Genomic DNA, 17214 nt, shown 5'->3' on the forward strand with positions numbered 1-17214 from the left:
GTGGCCAGCGGTTCGTCTTCTGGTCCTGCCTGGATTCGCTCTCGGGGCTGTGTTCATCGGGCAAGATGGTGGCTGGCGCTGGGACAGCCAGGATGGCAGGACCTCTCTCTCCTCCCTTCTTTCATCCTGGGCTTTTTCAGGGCATGACAGTCTCAGGGCAGCATTTCAGGAGGGAGCTGTAAGGTGGAAGCTGTAAGGCCCTCATGATCTAGCCTTACAAGTGGTATGCACCACATCTCTTCTGCCACAGTGTATTGGTAAAGCAAGTCACCAACTAGGGGCCACCTCTCCATGGGGGAATGCATGTACTAGGAGGCGAGGAATCTGTGGTCCTGTTTGCAGTCCACCACTGTACTTAAGCAGATTCTATTCTTACATGTATCAGTTTCCCTGGGAAAAGTTTTTGCTGTTGGAAGCAGAAATTAGATTTGACTTCTAACTAGATGTGATACTTAAAACTTTTAAAAAAACATTTGAAAATTTATGTATGTTAAAGAGGTACTCCAAGAGGGCGACCTTGGGTACTCCAGAATTGTTACTGTTTTCTTCTCATGTTAGCTCATTTTCCACTTCTTACTTCCTTGTACTGTACATTTTTATGGGCCCCAGGGAACCCAGTGGTTTGATTTGATGTCCTTACCCCTGTCTTCTCTTAATGTGTATTGGTTGTGTCTTTTGTCTTGATTGTTGAAAAGTTCAGGTATGTTGCACCTTCATTTTACTGTCGTGATGTGGTTTGGCAGCTACTCAGCCTGCTCCATACAGATGACCAGCTCTGTTTTGGGCCTCTTCAATCCAGCATAAAATGGAAATGATACTGATACTAAAAATAGAAAAGAAACAGAGACCCCCATGTCACCCACCATTCTACCTGCTCACTGCTTACCCTCCAATACAGTTAGAACCCTTGCATTGCAAAACCAGGGAGACGTAGATCCAAGGAGAATAAGGTAGAAAAAAAATAACAACCTGTTTGGTCTTTTTAAAAAAGAAAATCATGCCAGATTTCATTCTATTCAGCAAAAACAGGTACAGCATATAAGGTTGTGATCTCAGTGCTGAAAGGCTACAAGTGGCTCTTCTTATAATGAATAAAAGAACTCATTAAAAGGCTATTGGAACTATTGTAAATCAGCATGATCTGGCTGTTTGGTTTAACTTCATTTCCTAGTTAATCTAGGATTGACTGATTCATACAATTCCTTGGGCAAGGGTGTCTGTCTTTAGGGTTGAGGGATGTCACTTCTTTCTGGCAGACTATCAAATATATATCCAACTGCTCTTTTAATTAGATTTATTTTAAATTTTATCTCTGAGGATTTTGTTTTATACTTGACTATTTATCTTCAGTATAAAACCAAATCCTCAGAGATACTGGTCTACAGGATTCAAAAGACATCAGAAAAAAAAAAACACATTTCAAAAGGCATCAGGAAAAAAAAAACTTAAAAAAATTTTATAGCCAGAAAGCTTCTGAAATGGCTGATATCTAAAGATAAAATTTGATTGGCGGGAATGCCCTGGAGGTCCAGTGGTTAGGACTCTTGGCTTTCACTGCCAAGGGCCTCGGTTCAATCACTGGTCAGGGAACCAGGATCCCACAAGCCAAACAGTGCGGCCAAAAAAAAAAAAAAAAATTTGATTGGAAACCTGAGCTGTTGATGGCTCTGACAAACAGGCATTTGAAATACGTGTTAATTAGGCTGAATTAACATGAAGGTGCTTCTGCATCTTATAACCAGCAGTGTATAAGCTACAGCAACAGAATGACTCAGTTTTGTTTTCTCTCAAACTGAAGTCATAATCCCAGTACATTAAAGGTGCCACAGCGGATTCCGAATCCTATGACAGTATAAGAAATGGCAAGTGAATGGGTTACAGTGACGCCCTTTCTTTCTTCCCTTTCCTCCTGCTATCTCAGACCTCTGCGCTCTCCTCTAGCCATGCTTGAGTTTTGCATATCCTCTGCAAGTTTTGTTTGGTACTAAGCTTTTCTTCCTCGAGTTTTCATTCTTTCAGTGATAATCTGTTCATTTGTTTGTTCATTCATCCACTCAGCTGACATTTACTAAGTAGCTATTATGTGATAGGCAGCTGTAGGAAATATATTAAGATTCAGTTCTCCTTCTCCATGAGCTTGTTATACAGATGGACTGGTAGCCATGTAAAAAATGGGCTATGGGACAGAGCAGGATGAAATAAGCTCTGTCATGTTTGGATGGCCAACTAGATGGTCAGGTGAACAGCCAGACTTGAGGAAGTGAAAGAGGAGCTCTTGGGGGTACATAGGAATCGGACTGGAGGCAGCAGTCTTGGCCAGCCTCATGGGAGAGAAGGCCTTATAGTAAGCCAGGGCACAGGGCTGAGGATGGGCAAGTTGTTGGATAATGAAGACTCCTGGTATGTGGTGGGAGGGGCTGGAGTGGATGGCTGGGGCCAGATCCTAAAGGACCCTAAATGCCAGGTGGAGGAGTTTGGGTTTGATTCTAGTCTTGGGAAGGGCTGCCAAAGGGTTCTAAAGAAGAGTGGAAGGATTTAAGAAGGGTGGAGTGCTGTTATTAGAAGTAGGGACACAGGAGGAGGAAGAGCAGAAACTAGTAGGTTAGGTTTTGGACAAGTCAAGTTTGTATACCAGAGGGTCATTCATTCATAGAAGTAATTAAGATTCTGGTCCAGAGCTTAGAAAAAAGTATATAGAGTAGGTTTAGATTTGAGAGACCTGTGTGTGTTTATGTTATTCTGAAACTGAGGGGGAGACATTATCAGGTGAAGAGGGTTCTAGATAGAACCTGGGAGCCCATCTGCAGCTAAGGAGCTAGTGGAGGAGACAGGATGTAGTCAAGAGGTCAGGAGAGGACCCAGAGGATGCAGTGAGAGGAAGGCCAGTGGGGCCAGAGGAAGGTGGGTGTTTCAGAGGGTTGATCAGGATTGATCATTTCATTTAAGACAATCACTTTATTGTCGTTGTTTGCCATCATTGTTACATATCAAGCCTGAAATTTTATTTTGCTTAAAGACTTTGGACCAGCAACTCTTGGGTTTAGATCAGTGCTTCTCGACCCTCTGCATGCTAGTCACCAGAGTTACTTTTAAAAAAGTACTGATGCTTAGGCCTCTTTTAAGGAATATATTATTCCCCAGAGATTCTGATGTGATGGGTCTAGGGTGGGGAAAGCTGCCAGGTACTTCCAGTGTGCAGCCAAATAGAGAACCACTGGTTCAGGCTTTGTAGTTTGCTTTCCTCACTTGTGTATTCAGTGTCCTTGTTGCACACTGTGGTTGCTTCAGGAGTCTCCAGGCTTGCCGTCCAGGGCATTATTAACTGTATACTCACGGGAAGCAAAACACTGTATAGCAACCAGCTCTATCTTGTGTTAATGGGTAGTCAAGTATGTTAGTCATTCCAGTGGTCTGAGTAATTAGAGTTCATTATATACCCTAATTAGATTATGAATTTTCAAAGAATTATAGCCCTTAAATGCTAAAGCAGCATGTTATTATTGTTGCTATTATTACTATTATTATTATTTTGTTTGCTAAAGACCTTCAAATAGTGCAGGTTTGTTAAAGTTCTTGATTGTTTTGTACTGTAGATGTATGGAGATTCCAGCTCACAGTTTAGATGACAGAGTGCTGGGCACAGGAGTTAGCTTGCTGGCTGAATCAGATGCTTCATGATTCCCTTGACTCTGATTTTCTTTTATGTGCCTGTTGTTTCAAGTCCTGGGAAGAAGGGACAGTCCGTAGATGCTTCTGCAGCATGTGAAAAGAGCTGGATGTACCACTTCTGGAGCATACAGAGATCATAGGTGAACTTAATCTGGGATTAGGGCTGAGTAGGGAAGGGCATGGTGAGGATTTTATCATCAGGTGTTCTGTAGGCCTGTGGGTGAGTGTGAGGGCCTTGCGGGGAAAGTGCACTAACGGATGTTACTGTCTACTGTGAACCAGGCTGCCAGAGCTGCTGAGGGAGAGAGCAGACAGAAGTTCTTCACCCAGGATATTAATGGCATCCTTTTAGAGTGAGTATGTTGTTTCTTTGTATCTGCTGTTACCATGCGTGGGTTCAGCCGGCTGGGGGAAATTGGGAGTACAATTCAGCTATGTATGGGATAGGAAAGCACTGATGAGATTTTTAAAAATTGGTTTTTATTTATTGTTATTCTTTTTTTTTTGCGGTACGCGGGCCTGTCACTGCTGTGGCCTCTCCCACTGCGGAGCACAGGCTCCGGACGCGCAGGCTCAGCGGCCATGGCTCATGGGCCCAGCTGCTCTGCGGCACGCGGGATCCTCCCAGACCGGGGCACGAACCCGCGTCCCCTGCATCAGCAGGCAGACTCCCAACCACTGCGCCACCAGGGAAGCCCTATTGTTATTCTTTTAAAAAAGGTCAGGGGGGAATTCCCTGGCAGTCCAGTGATTAGGGCTCTGAGCTTCTACTGCAGAGGGCATGGGTTCGATCCTTGGTTGGAGAACTAAAATCCCGCATGCCGCTAGGCAAGACCAAAAAATACATACATACATACATACATAAATACAAAAATAAAAAAGGTCAGGGGCAGGGGACATCAAATGTTTGTCTCTAGGAAATGGTAGACCATACTAACCTTAGGCAGCAGACATTATTAGAACGTTGTAATAGTCATGGCGTGCTGGAAGAGGATTTTGTGCTAAGCATGAGATGAGAGGAGGGAGAAGGCGTTGCTTGCCCATCTCTGGGAAAAGTAAGAGACAGCTTGGTGCAGGCAAGGCCCTGACCTCCTGGGGCACTTCTCAGCATACCTGGTCATTCTCCTCTTATTCTCACTTTTGCTCCCAAGGCCATTGCTCATCATCCCGTAGCCCGTCTAACAAACACCCGAACCTCTGAGACATCACACTATATGAATTGGATTAAAAAGCAAGAAAAAAAAAACCCCAAAAAACGCGACGTGTATAAATCCAAACCAGATTCTTTGTACCTGGCTTGCCAGCTTTGCCACCTTCTCTCCTGGTTGCATCATGTAGCAGAGGAAGCTTATTGCTCAACAGCTGAGGATTTTGCACATGTAAGAACAGATGTGAAGACTAGGAAATATTCTAGCAAAGGAACTTGCCTGGCCAGGATGGAGACTGGCCACTTGGGTCAGGGAGCACCTGAGAGTCAGCACAGATGAGGGGTTTGTCTCCTGGAGCGTGCCAGATACAGAGAACTCAAGGGATTGAAGACAGACTGTGTTCTGCTCATCTAGATGGGGATGCTGGAGGGTTGAGGATTTCCCTGACCACCTAGTCAGGGACAGAACTTAGAAATGGAAAAAAAGGGAAAATCTGCTGGAAAGTATTTCCTGTTGACCCCAAGTAACTCAGTTACCTTCCAGTTTGAAAGCATTTCTGTTTTCTTTGTTTATGAAACTCAGAAATTCAGACCTTGTTCTTTTGGGCTCTGTTTTCTTGACACCTTTGACTTGGTCTTGTCTTTGACCTGAGAGCCTTGACCCACTCTACGTAGCCAAGTTTATTGGGTCTGGTGACTGCTGGAGGTCTGTTGTGCTGGCTGCTCAGTTACACTGTGACAGGCAAGTTAAGGCTTGGCCTGCTCTTGGCTCCTGCAGACGAAAGGAGCTGTGGTGAGTAACTCTGCTCTGTTCTTCAGCATAGAGGCGCAGACCCGGGAGCTGAGCAGCCAGACCCGTTCTGGGGTATATGCCTACCTTGCTTCCTTCCTGCCCTGCAGCAAAGACACCTTGGTCAAGCGCGCACGAAAACTTCACCTCTGTGAACAGGTGGGTGACTTTGCAGTGGAGCCCCTTGGCTTCAGAGCACAGCGGAGTGGGTGATGGAGTCTTTATATATGCCACATCTGCTGCTGCGCTGCCTCCGTGCGATTATTCCTATAGTGTGTGCTCAGTGTAAGAAGTGATGCATAAACCAGACTTATGTCCTGCTCTCCGCAGGGGGGGCGTCTGAAGGAGCCTATCCAGAAGCTTAAGGAAGCCATTGGCAGGGCAATGCCAGAACAGATGGCCAAGTACCAGGATGAATGCCAGGCACACACGCAAGCCAAGGTCGCTAAGTAAGTGTGTCCCATCACTCCCTTCAGCATTCTGACCTCCTTTTCTTAGAAGTCCTGGGGGGTGGGGGGAGATGGTGGGCAGAAGGAAGCAGTTCTGCAGTGACCTGAGAGTCCCGCCTAATTATTTCTACCTCCTAGGATGCTGGAAGAGGAGAAAGACAAGGAGCAGAGAGAACGGGTTTGTTCTGATGAGGAAGAAGATGAAGAAAAGGGGGGCAGGAGGATAATGGGACCCCGGAAGAAATTCCAGTGGAATGATGAAATCAGGTGTGCCCAAACTGGGACCTTGCCTCAGTGGAGGGTTTGTGGGGCCAGTGTCTGAGCATGTTCCCGTATTTCTAATGAAGGTTAGAATCATTTACTTTAATCAGGGCTGCTGAAAGCACATGATTGAAACCTTGAAGAAGCATTTGGGGTAGTTTAAAGGTTCTGACTTCTGCCTACTCTTCAGGGAGCTACTCTGTCAGGTGGTGAAGATCAAACTGGAGAGCTATGACCTGGAGAGGAACAAGGCCCAATCCTGGGAGGACTACGTGAAGGCGTTTCTGGATGCTGAGGTCAAACCTCTCTGGCCCAAAGGCTGGATGCAGGCCAGGTGAGGGCCCGCGAGCAGCCAGTGTGATCATAGGGTGGAGCGTTCTTGCGATAAAGAGATGTCTGAGTGATTCTTTTGCACCAGGCCCCAGAGCCCCACGCTCAGAGAGTCACCGGCTAGTGGACTCGACTCTGATTTCACCTGAGTGACTGGGGGCTTCTCTGTCTCCCTTAGAAGAGGGAAGTTATCTGTGGGGTTTTGTCTCTGTCATTCTTTATCCCACTTCAGTTCAAAGTTGGCTGTATGCTCATCCCACTTCAATCTGCCCTTTCCTGAGATAATGGCTCCTACTAGAAGAAGTTGAAAGACAGATTCGTGTTGGGAACATTTTAATGTTCTGAACAGAATTCTTATTTGCAACTGGCAGGGGTGACTACTTCTTAGAGTTAAATGCCAGACTTTCCTCACAGGCTACTTTGTGTTATATAGCTTCCCACGAATGGACTATGTCTGCAATACACAGAGAAAGTTACCTGGAACTAGTGTTCTTTAGAAAAAAAAATTTTTTTTTTGGTGGTAAAATACACTTAATGTAAGTTTAGCATCTTTTTTTTTTTTTTTTTTTTTTTTTTTTTTTTTTTTTTACATCTTTATTGGAGACTCCAGACGCGCAAGCTCAGCGGCCATGGCTCACGGGCCCAGCTGCTCCGCGGCATGTGGGATCTTCCCGGACCGGGGCACGAACCCGTGTTCCCTGCATTGGCAGGCAGACTCTCAACCACTGCGCCACCAGGGAAGCCCAAGTTTAGCATCTTTAAGTGCACAGTTCAGTGGTATTAAATACACTCACATTGGTATGCAACCATCACCACCATCATCTCCATCACTTTTTTCATCTTGTGAAACTGAAACTGTACCCGTTAAACACTTAACTCCACATTTCCCTCTCCCCACAGACGCTGGCAGCCACCATTCTGTTTTTATGATTTTGACTACTTTAAGTACCTCATATAAGTGGAATTATACAAAGTGTTTGTCTTTGTGTCTGGCTTACTCCACTTAGCATAATGTCCTCAGAGTTCATCCATGTTACAGCATGTGTCAGAATGTTCTTCCTTTTTAAAGCTGAATAATATTCTACTGTACGTGTACGCTTTGCTTATCCATTCATCTGTTGATAGTACTTGTGTTGCTTCCACATTTAAGCTATTGTGAATAATGCTGCTATGAACATGGGCATACAAATATCTCTTCGAGACCCTGCTTTCAGTTCTTTTACATATATACCCAGAACTGGAATTACTGGATCATATGGTGATGTTGTGTTTAATTTTTTGAGGCCTCACCATAATGTTTTTCATAGCAGCTGTTATCTTTTTACATTCCCACCACCAGTGCACAGGGTTCCAATTTCTCCACATCCTCACCAACACTTTTTTCTGTTTTTTTTGGTAGTAGCCATCCTAATGGGTATGAGGTGGTGTCTTGTAGTTTTTTTTTTTTTTTTTTTTTTTTGGGTAGGACTCTCAACCACTGCACCACCAGGGAAGCCCTGTCTTGTAGTTTTGATTTGCGCTTTGCTAATGATTAGTGATGTTGAGCATCTTTTCATGTACTTACTGGACATTTGTATATCTTCTTTGGAGAAATGTGTATTCAAGTCCTTTGCCCATTTTCTAATTGGTTTGCTTGTTTTTTTGTTGTTCAGTTTTAGGAGTTCACTATATATTCTGGATATTAATCCCTTATCAGATACATAAGTTACCAAATATTTCTTTGTTCTGTGGGTTGCATTTTTACTCTGTGGATAGTGTCTTTAAACCTAGATGAAATGGACAAGTTCCTAGAAACACAAAACTTACCAAGACTAAATCACAAAGAAATAGCAAATCTGAATAGACCTATGTTTATTGTCTATTTTGCTTATTTCTGCTTTAATCGTTATTATATCCTTCATTCTGCTAGCTTTAGGTTTAGTTCTTCTTTTTCCACTTCCTTAAGTTATAAGTTAGGTTGTTGATTTGAGACCTTTCTTGTTTCTTTTTTTTCTTTTTAAAATTAATTAATTAATTTTTGGCTGCATTGGGTCTTCGTTGCTGCGCATGGGCTTTTTCTCTAATTGTGGTGAGCAGGGGCTACTCTTCATTGCAGTGCGTGGGCTTCTCATTGCGGTGGCTTCTATTGTTGTGGAGCACAGGCTCTAGGTGTGTGGGCTTCAATAGTTGTGGCATGCGGGCTCAGTAGTTGTGGCACACAGGCTTAGTTGCTCCGTGGCATATGGGATCTTCCTGGACCAGGGCTTGAACCTGTGTCGCCTGCATTGGCAGGCGGATTCTTAACCACTGTGCCACCAGGGAAGTTCCTAAATTTCCCCTTGTCACCACTTTTCACTTTGTCCCATAGGTTTTAGTATGTTGTGTTCTCATTTTCATTTGTCTTTTAAGTATTTTCTAATTTTCCTTGTGATTTCTTCTTTGATCCATTGATTATTTAAAAGTGTGTTCTTAAAAGTTGTTTTTGTCTAGTGTATCTGCCACTTGTTTTTTTCTCACAATTTTGTTAGTTTTCCAGTTTTCCTTTTGTTATTGATTTCTAACTTCATCCCATTGTGTACAGAGAAGATACTTTTTATGATAGCTGTCTTTTATTTGTTTATTTTTTTAGCATCTTTATTGGAGTATAATTGCTTTACAATGTTGTGTTAGTGTCTGCTGTATAACAAAGGGAATCAGCTATATGTATACACATATCCCCATGTCCTCTCCCTCTTGCGTCTCCCTCCCACCCTCCCTGTCCCACCCCTCTAGGTGGTCACAAAGCACCAAGCTGATTTCCCTGTGGATAGCTATCTTTTAAAATCTACTGAGAGTTCATTTGTGGCCTCACATATGGTTTATGCTGGGAAATGTCCCATGTGCACTTGAGAATGTGTGTGCTGTTGTTGTTGGGTAGAATGTTCTGTATCTGTTGTTGGGTAGAATGTTCTGTATCTGTATCTGTCCAGCTTTTATTGTAGAACTGTTTATTTCTCCCTTCAGTTCCATCAGTTTTTGCTTCATATATTGTATTTTAATGGTCTGTCAGGTGCATGAATGTTTATAATTGTTATATCTTCTTGCTGTATTGAACTTTTTATTAATATATAATATTTTTCTTTATCTTTTGTAACCTTTCTTGATTTAAAGTCTACTTTGTCTGATATTAAGATAGCCACCTCTGCTCTCTTGGTTATTACTTGGATGGAGTATCTTTTTCCATCCTTTTACTTTTAATCTGTTCTTGTCTTTGGATCTCAGGTCTTTGGCTCTTTTTTTTTTTTTTTGGGGCTGCGTTGGGTCTTCATTGCTGCACATAGGCTTTCTCTAGTTGTGGTGAGCAGGGGCTACTCTTGGTTGCAGTGTGCAGGCTTCTCACTGCAGTGGCTTCTCTTGTGAGGTGCGTGGGCTTCAGTAGTTGCAGCATGTGGGCTTAGTAGTTGCGGCTTGCAGGCTTATTAGTTGCGGCACACGGGCCCTAGATTGTGTGGGCTTCAGTAGTTGTGGCGTGTGGGCTCTAGGGCACGCAGGCTCAGTAGTTGTGGCTCGCAGGCTCTAGAGTGCAGGCTCAGTAGTTGTGGCACACAGGCTTAGTCACTCCATGGCATGTGGGATCTTCCTGGACTAGGGATCGAACCCATGTTCCCTGCATTGGCAGGTGGATTTTTAACCACTGCGCCACCAGGGAAGTCCCAGGTCTTTGGCTCTTGTATAGCATATAGTTAGATCATGCGTTTTATCTTTTCTGCCAGTCCCTGTCTTTTGATTGGAGTGTTGAATCATTTACATTTAAAGTAATTACTGGTAAGAAGGGACTTACTTCTGTAAGTTGATCAACATAGCAAAAAACTCTGCCCCCTTAACAGCTCTGCTGCTGTCACAAAAGTACATTTTTATACGCTGTGTGCCCCAAAACATAAACTAATAGTTTTTTAAATGCCTCCTAAGTTTTGTAGAAGACAAGATGTGGAGTTACAAACCAAAGTTACAGTAATAATAGCTTTTAAACTAATTTTTAAAAAAAAATATTTTATTTATTGGCTGCATCGGGTCTTAGTTGCAGCACACTGGATCCTCGTGGCACACGGGCTCTTTGTTGTGGCACGAGGGCATTTCTCTAGTTGCGGCGTGTGGGCTTCTCTCTAGTTGTGGCACGCAGGCTCCAGAGCACGTGGGCTTTGTAGTTTGTGGCACGCGGGCTGTCTAGTTGAGGTGCACGGGCTCAGTAGTTGCAGCACGCTGGCTTAGTTGCCCTGTGGCATGTGGGATCTTAGTTCCCCCACCAGGGTTTGAACCTGTGTCCCCTCCATTGGAAGGTAGATTCTTAACCACTGTACCACCAGGGAAGTCCCTTAAATGAATTTTTTTCTTTAAATGTATTAGTCTCTTAAATGATGTAGAAAACAAAAAGTGTGGTTACAAACTATTGTTGTTATAACACTAGCTTTTCTAATGGTCATGTATTCACCTTTTTGAGATCTTTATTTGTGCATGTAGCTTTGAGGTGCTGTCTGGTGTCCTTTCATTTCACCTTTAGGACCCTTGAGCATTTCTTACAGGGTAAGTTTTTTTTTTTTTTATAAATTTAATTTATTTTTACTTTCGGCTGTGTTGGTCTTTGTTGCTGCACGCAGGCTTTCTCTAGTTGTGGTGAGTGGGGGCTACTCTTCCTTGCGGTGTGCGGGCTCCTGATTGTGGTTGCTTCTCTTGTTGCGGAGCACGGGCTCTAGGCACACGGGCTTCAATAGATGTGGCACGCGGGCTCAGTAGTTGTGGCTTTCGGGGTCTAGAGCACAGGCTCAGTAGTTGTGGCGCATGGGCATAGTTGCTCCATGGCATGTGGGATCTTCCCGGACCAAGGCTTAAACCCCTGTCCCCTGCATTGGCAGGCAGATTCTTAACCACTGCGCCACCAGGGAAGCCCTACAGGGTAAGTTTTTGATCATGAACTCCTTCAGCTTTTATCTATCTGGGAATGTCTTAATTTGTCCCCCACTTTTTTTTTAATTGAAGTATAGTTGATTTTATCTCCCCCACTCTTGAAGGTCAGTTTTGTCAGATACAGGATTCTTGGTTGACAGTATTTTTCTTTTAGTACTTTGAATATATCAGCCCACTGTCTTCTGGTCTTCAGAGTTTCTGATGAGAAATCTGCTGATAATCTTGTTGAGGATCCCTGTGTGTGATGATTCAATAATATCTGGGTGCTTTCAATATTCTCTCTTTGCCTCTGGCTTTTGAAAGTTTGATTATCATGTGTTTTGGTGTGGGTCTTTTTGAGTTCATCTTACTTGGAGTTTTTTTAGCTTCTTGGATGTTTATATTCATGTATTTACACTTACATTGTTTGTTTTCACATTTGGAAAGTTTTCAGCCATTATTTCTTCACTATTCTCTGTGCCCCTTTCTCTGTCTTCCTTCTGGGATGTCCATGCTGTGCTGGTGTGTGCTTGTCTGCTTGATGCTGTCCCACAGTTCCCTTGACTCTGTTCACTTTTCTTCAGTCTTTTCTTTCTGTTCCTCAAACTCGATAATCTTCATTGTCCTGTTTCACATTCACTGTTTCTTTTTTCTGCCTGCTCAAAACTGCCTTTGAATCCCTCTACTGAATTTTTTTTGTTAATTAATTTATTTATTTTTGGCTGCGTTGGGTCTTCATTGCTATGTGCGGGCTTTCTCTAGTTGTGGTGAGCGGGGGCTACTCTTTTGTTGCGGTGTGCAGGCTTCTCACTGCAGTGGCTCCTCTTGTTGTGGAGCACAGGCTCTAGGCGTATGGGCTCAGTAGTTGTGGCTCACGGGCTCTAGAGTGCAGGCTCAGTAGTTGTGGTGCATGGGCTTAGTTGCTCTGTGGCATGTGGGATCTTCCCGGACCAGGGCTTGAACCTGTGTCCCTTGCATTGGTAGGTGGATTCTTAACCACTGCGCCACCAGGGAAGCCCTGATTTTTTTTTTTAATATTTGTTTTATTTATTTTACTTTTGGCTGCATTGGGTCTTAGTTGCAGCATGTGGGACCTTCTTTGAGGTACACAGGATCTTTGATGCACCACGGGCTTCTCTCTAGTTGTGGCGAGCAGGCTTAGTAGTTGCAGCACACAGGCTCTCTATTTGTGGCGCACAGGCTCCAGAGCGCGTGGGCTCTGTAGTTGTGGCATGCGGGCTCTCTAGTTGCAGCTTGCATGCTCATTAGTTGTGGCACGTGGCCTTAGTTGCCCCATGGCATGTGGGATCTTAGTTCCCCGATCAGGGATCAAACCTGCATCCCCTGCATTGGAAGGTGGATTCTTTACCACTGGACCACCAGGGAAGTCCCCTCTACTGAATTTTTCACTTCAGTTATTGTACTTTTCAGCTCCAGAATTTCTTTTTGGTTTCTTTTCAGGTTTCCTGTCTCTTTATGGATATTTCCATTTTGTTCACATGTTATTTTCTTGACTTTCTCCACATCTTCCTTTAGTTCTTTGAGCATCTTTAATACAGTTGTTTTTGTCTAGTGTATCTGCCATTTGGTCTTTTTTTAAAAAATTAATTTTATTTTTTTATTTTTGGCTGCATTGGGTCTTCGTTGCTGTGCAAGGGCTTTCTCTAGTTGTGGCGAGTGGGGGCTACTCTTCATTGCAGTGTGTGGGCTTCTCGTTGCTGGGGCTTCTCTCATTGCAGAGCATGGGCTCTAAGTGCGTGGGCTTCAGTAGTTGCAGCACGCAGGCTCTGTAGTGTGGTTCACGGGCTCTAGAGCGCAGGCTCAGCAGTTGTAGCACTCGGGCTTAGTTGCTCCGTGCTGCCATTTGGTCTTTTTCAGGGACAATTTCTGTTGATTTGTTTTTTCTCCTTTGAACAGGCCGTATTTCCTGTTTGTTTGTATGCCTTGTGAGTTTTTGTTGAACACCAGACATTTGAATCTAATATTGTGGTAACTCTGGAAATCAGATTCTCCCACTTACATAGGGATTGCTTTTTTTTATATACTGTTTTTGCTCATTGGTTGTTGTTGTTGTAGGCTGTCGCTGTGTTGAGGATCAGCGTGATGTGTGAACTTAATGTGTTACTCTTAGGTCATTTCTGAGCTTTTTGCTGGCACACGCAGTCACTTTCTAATTTTTCCCATGTAGGTAGTTTTTTTTTTTTTTTTTTTTAATGTCTGACACCAGAAAGGGGAAAATCAGAAAAAAAAAGGAGGTTAAAAGGTGGTGCCAGCCCTTTAAATCCCCTGGCAGTCACTTCAGCCTGAGGTGCAACAACAACAGCTGTGTGCACCTCCTACCTCTGTGATCAGAAGCAGTGATCAGCCATCAGAGCACAGATTCCCTCATCTCTGGAGACCAGGGTCCTTTTTGCCCATGCTTGTTTCCACAAGCTGTGTGCAAGCTGCTCCAGGAACACCTGCACAGGCCGCTGGGTGGGGGATGGGCAGCTGCTACTATGTTGAGACCTGAAATTAACCAGTTTACTCATCTAAGTCTTCCCCTGGAAGTTGTAAGCTTTGAACAGCCTCTAGAGTTACCGAATAGTTCTGTCAGATGGATTCTGCCAGTGTAGTGTTGTCCAGGTGGGCAGACCATTCCTGGTGCTTCCTAATCAGCCATGTTCCCAGGACCCTCCCCTTGGAGCTAGTGAATGTTCTTGGTTGGGCAGGCCTTTTCTTGTCTCAGTGTCCTTTTAAATAGAATTGCTCTTGTCACTTACAGATTGGACTCCTGAAGGTACATAGGGGAGGGCATAAAGAAATTTTTGTTGTTTCTCTGGGAAAAGATAATGCCATGGGTCACTTCACATTTTTACTTTTGGAGAGAGATGAGAATAAGCAGTAAGGAAAGTGCTCGTGACTTTAGGGAAAAATCACTATGACAGGTTTGGGGGCAGACCTATAGCTTGTTTTGGTGAATTCTAGCTCCTTGGCTTTCAGGTGGCCAGTGCAGCTACTAAGGCCCTCTCACCAGCCCACTGACATTTAATGAGTGACAGCCACTGAGTACTAGGGAGGTGACGAGGCTCTGGAAGCAGAGTCTGCTTTCAGGGGGCTTGTGCAGACTTCCCAGTGTTCTCTGTTTGTTCCAGGACTCTGTTTAAGGAGAGCAGACGAGGCCATGGGCACCTGACGTCAATCCTGTGAGTGTCTCAGTGTTTTCACTTGTCAGGACTACTGGCATTTTTATCTCCTTCGTGGATCTCCTCTGAACCTTTCCTGTGTTCATTCCTTTGAACAGGGCCAAGAAGAAAGTAATGGCCTCTTCCAAAATGAAGATGAAGGTGAGTCAGCCTGCCCAGGTCACATGTCATCTTTTCTCATCTCTCTGCAGCCATGCTCCTGGCAGCTCATTGAACTTTGCTGGTCTTGTAGATAGCTCTTTGGGATTAGGTTGTACCAAGAGGCAGCCTGGCCCACAGGAGTGGCCTGGGGTCGACGGCAGAGACCTGAGTCAGGCCACTAGTGCCCTTCAGCCCCAGTTCTAGGAAACAGCACCCACCTGGTCAGTTCCTGGGGTCATTGCGGGGTCAAGTGAGGTCCTCCTGACAGCCCTCTGAGGAGTGATGAGCTCTTGCAAATGTGAAAGTGTCACATTGTGAATTGTCCTAATCTCTTATGGAAGAGCACCATCCTAGTGAAGAGCAGGTGAGCCTGGATCTGCACCGGGCAGGGCGGGAGGCTTTGTCCAGTTGACTAGCAGACGTGGAGGGGAGTGTGACGGTTGGAAACTAGAGACTGTGAGATGACTTTGATGTGGCAGAGATCTCAATGTAGTAAAAATTGCCATTTCACCAAAATTCTTGCCAGTTCCTGAGGCTTTGTAGTGCACTTCACCATACCTGAACAGTCCGAGGGAACAAGCATGCAGATCAGTTATTCCTAAGAGTCTGTTGAGCTCCTCCAACATCCTTAAGACTCACTGCACCAAGTGCTCGGGAGGCGGGAGTGACAGGACAGACCCCGTTCCTGAGCCCACGGAGGAGACAGGTGCCGGGGAAACCAAGGAGGGAAAGAAAACTAAGGCAGTTCCCCTGCCCCATGTCATTTTCTGATTGTGGCTAGGAGCACTGAGGTAGTGTGAGGGCCAATAGGGAGAACATCTCTTTGCTCGAGTCTTGTAGTTTTTCAGAAACAGAGCGAAGAGTTTCCCTGTGGAGGTGTGTGTGCATGCCTGGGTCAGCCCAGCCCCAGCCCCAGGCGTGGGCAGAGGGTGGTGGGGTTGCGGCATTTCCAAGTTCACACATGCCTGGCACCTGCTCCTTTCTTCCCTGGCTTTGTGATCACACAGGAAAGCTCGCTGGTTTGTCTTGTATTCTCATGCGTATGTCCTGTCAGCAGGGCCAGTGTTGGCATCTTTGGACATTTGTAAACATCGGCCTTTCTGCTTTCTTTTAGGAATCATCGACTAAGCCTGATAAAAAGGTTTCCGTCCCATCAGGCCAGATTGGCAGCCCCCTTGCTTTGCCTTCAGAACACCTGGGAGGAAGCCTGAGCATTGGGGCTGCAAACAGGGAGCTCTCATCCCAGGCATCTGGCAGCCTTGCTAATCCTGCTCCTATCAACGTGGAGGACTCGTTGGATGGAGACTTGATCCGTAATTCGGCCTCGTCGTTGGAGGCTGTGTCCAAGGAACTGGCTGCACTGAATAGCAGAGCCAGCGGGAGCTCTGAGTTCACACTGCCTGCACCCTCAAAAGTGCCTGCAGAGAAAGTCGCAGCTGTTTTATGTACAGAAGAAAAAAGGAACTTTCCGAAGCCCAGCCCTTCTTCTGCCCCACCACCCTCTAGCTCTCTGCAGTCACCCCTCAATTTTCTGGCTGAACAGGCTCTGGCACTGGGGCAGTCCTCTCAGGAGAAAAAACCAGAAAGTTCTGGCTACAAAGAACTGTCCTGTCAGGCTACCCTCAGCAAGGGCCTGCCAGAAGTGCAGCAGTCCAAAGCAAAGCACCACAGTTTGCCACGGACGTCTCACGCACCCCAGGCAGGGGCTCCTGTGCCCAGCCCCCTGGTCAAAGTCTTTCATGCAGGCACTCAACAGCAGAAGAGCTTCACCCCCCCAGCTCCGTTTGTCAGTAAGCTCCAGGGCCCAAAGCCTGCCTCCCCTCAGTGTCACCGTTCCCTCCTCCAGCTCGTCAAGACAGCTACCAAAAGCCAGAGCTTCCATCCTTCCACGCCAGTGTCTTCAGGAGGCACACCAGCCTCCAGCAGCAGCTCTCATAAGACCCCAGCCTCGTCCTCCACTGCCCTGAGCCATCCAGCAAAACAGCACTCAGCCAGCTCTTCAGGGCCGTCTTACAAGAACAGTCCCTTTGCCGGCTCTATCTCCAAGCACGGGGTTTCTTCTGGCAGCTCTTCCTCTGGAGGAGCACCAGTCCAGAGCTCTGCTTCTGGGAACCTGCTCCCTGCTGTGCAGCCTCCCTCCACAGGACAGTCCGCCAGCCGACCCATCCCAGGCTCTGCAGTGAAAAAACCACCTGTTTCCCAGAAGTTGACCCTGGTGGCCCCTCCAGGTGGTCCAAATGGAGATTCTAGTGGGGGGACCCAGGGAGTGGCCAAGTTACTCACCTCCTCCCTGAAGCCCAGTGCGGTGAGCAGCGTGACATCGTCTACCTCCTTGCCAGTGAG

At 45.5% G+C, this 17214-nt stretch overlaps 1 protein-coding gene across 4 annotated transcripts in view; it reads left to right on the forward strand.

Moving 5' to 3' along the window:
- UBN1 (ubinuclein 1) overlaps nucleotides 1-17214 on the forward strand; it is a 42424-nt gene that overhangs the window by 13653 nt on the left and 11557 nt on the right. For all 4 annotated transcript variants that reach the window (XR_003005170.1, XR_003005171.1, XR_003005169.1 and 1 more), the window contains exons 8-15: nucleotides 3952-4022; nucleotides 5636-5765; nucleotides 5937-6055; nucleotides 6194-6322; nucleotides 6507-6650; nucleotides 14680-14730; nucleotides 14829-14871; nucleotides 15986-17209. Coding sequence is in view for 1 of the 4 variants with exons in the window: in XM_024759829.1 (XP_024615597.1) it covers nucleotides 3952-4022; nucleotides 5636-5765; nucleotides 5937-6055; nucleotides 6194-6322; nucleotides 6507-6650; nucleotides 14680-14730; nucleotides 14829-14871; nucleotides 15986-17209 (1911 nt within the window). In the remaining 3 variants the exon portion in view is untranslated. The remainder of the gene's footprint in view (nucleotides 1-3951; nucleotides 4023-5635; nucleotides 5766-5936; nucleotides 6056-6193; nucleotides 6323-6506; nucleotides 6651-14679; nucleotides 14731-14828; nucleotides 14872-15985; nucleotides 17210-17214) is intronic.

Source organism: Neophocaena asiaeorientalis, unplaced genomic scaffold (assembly GCF_003031525.2).
Source record: "Neophocaena asiaeorientalis asiaeorientalis breed wild unplaced genomic scaffold, Neophocaena_asiaeorientalis_V1.1 scaffold254, whole genome shotgun sequence".
NCBI lineage: Eukaryota > Metazoa > Chordata > Mammalia > Artiodactyla > Phocoenidae > Neophocaena > Neophocaena asiaeorientalis.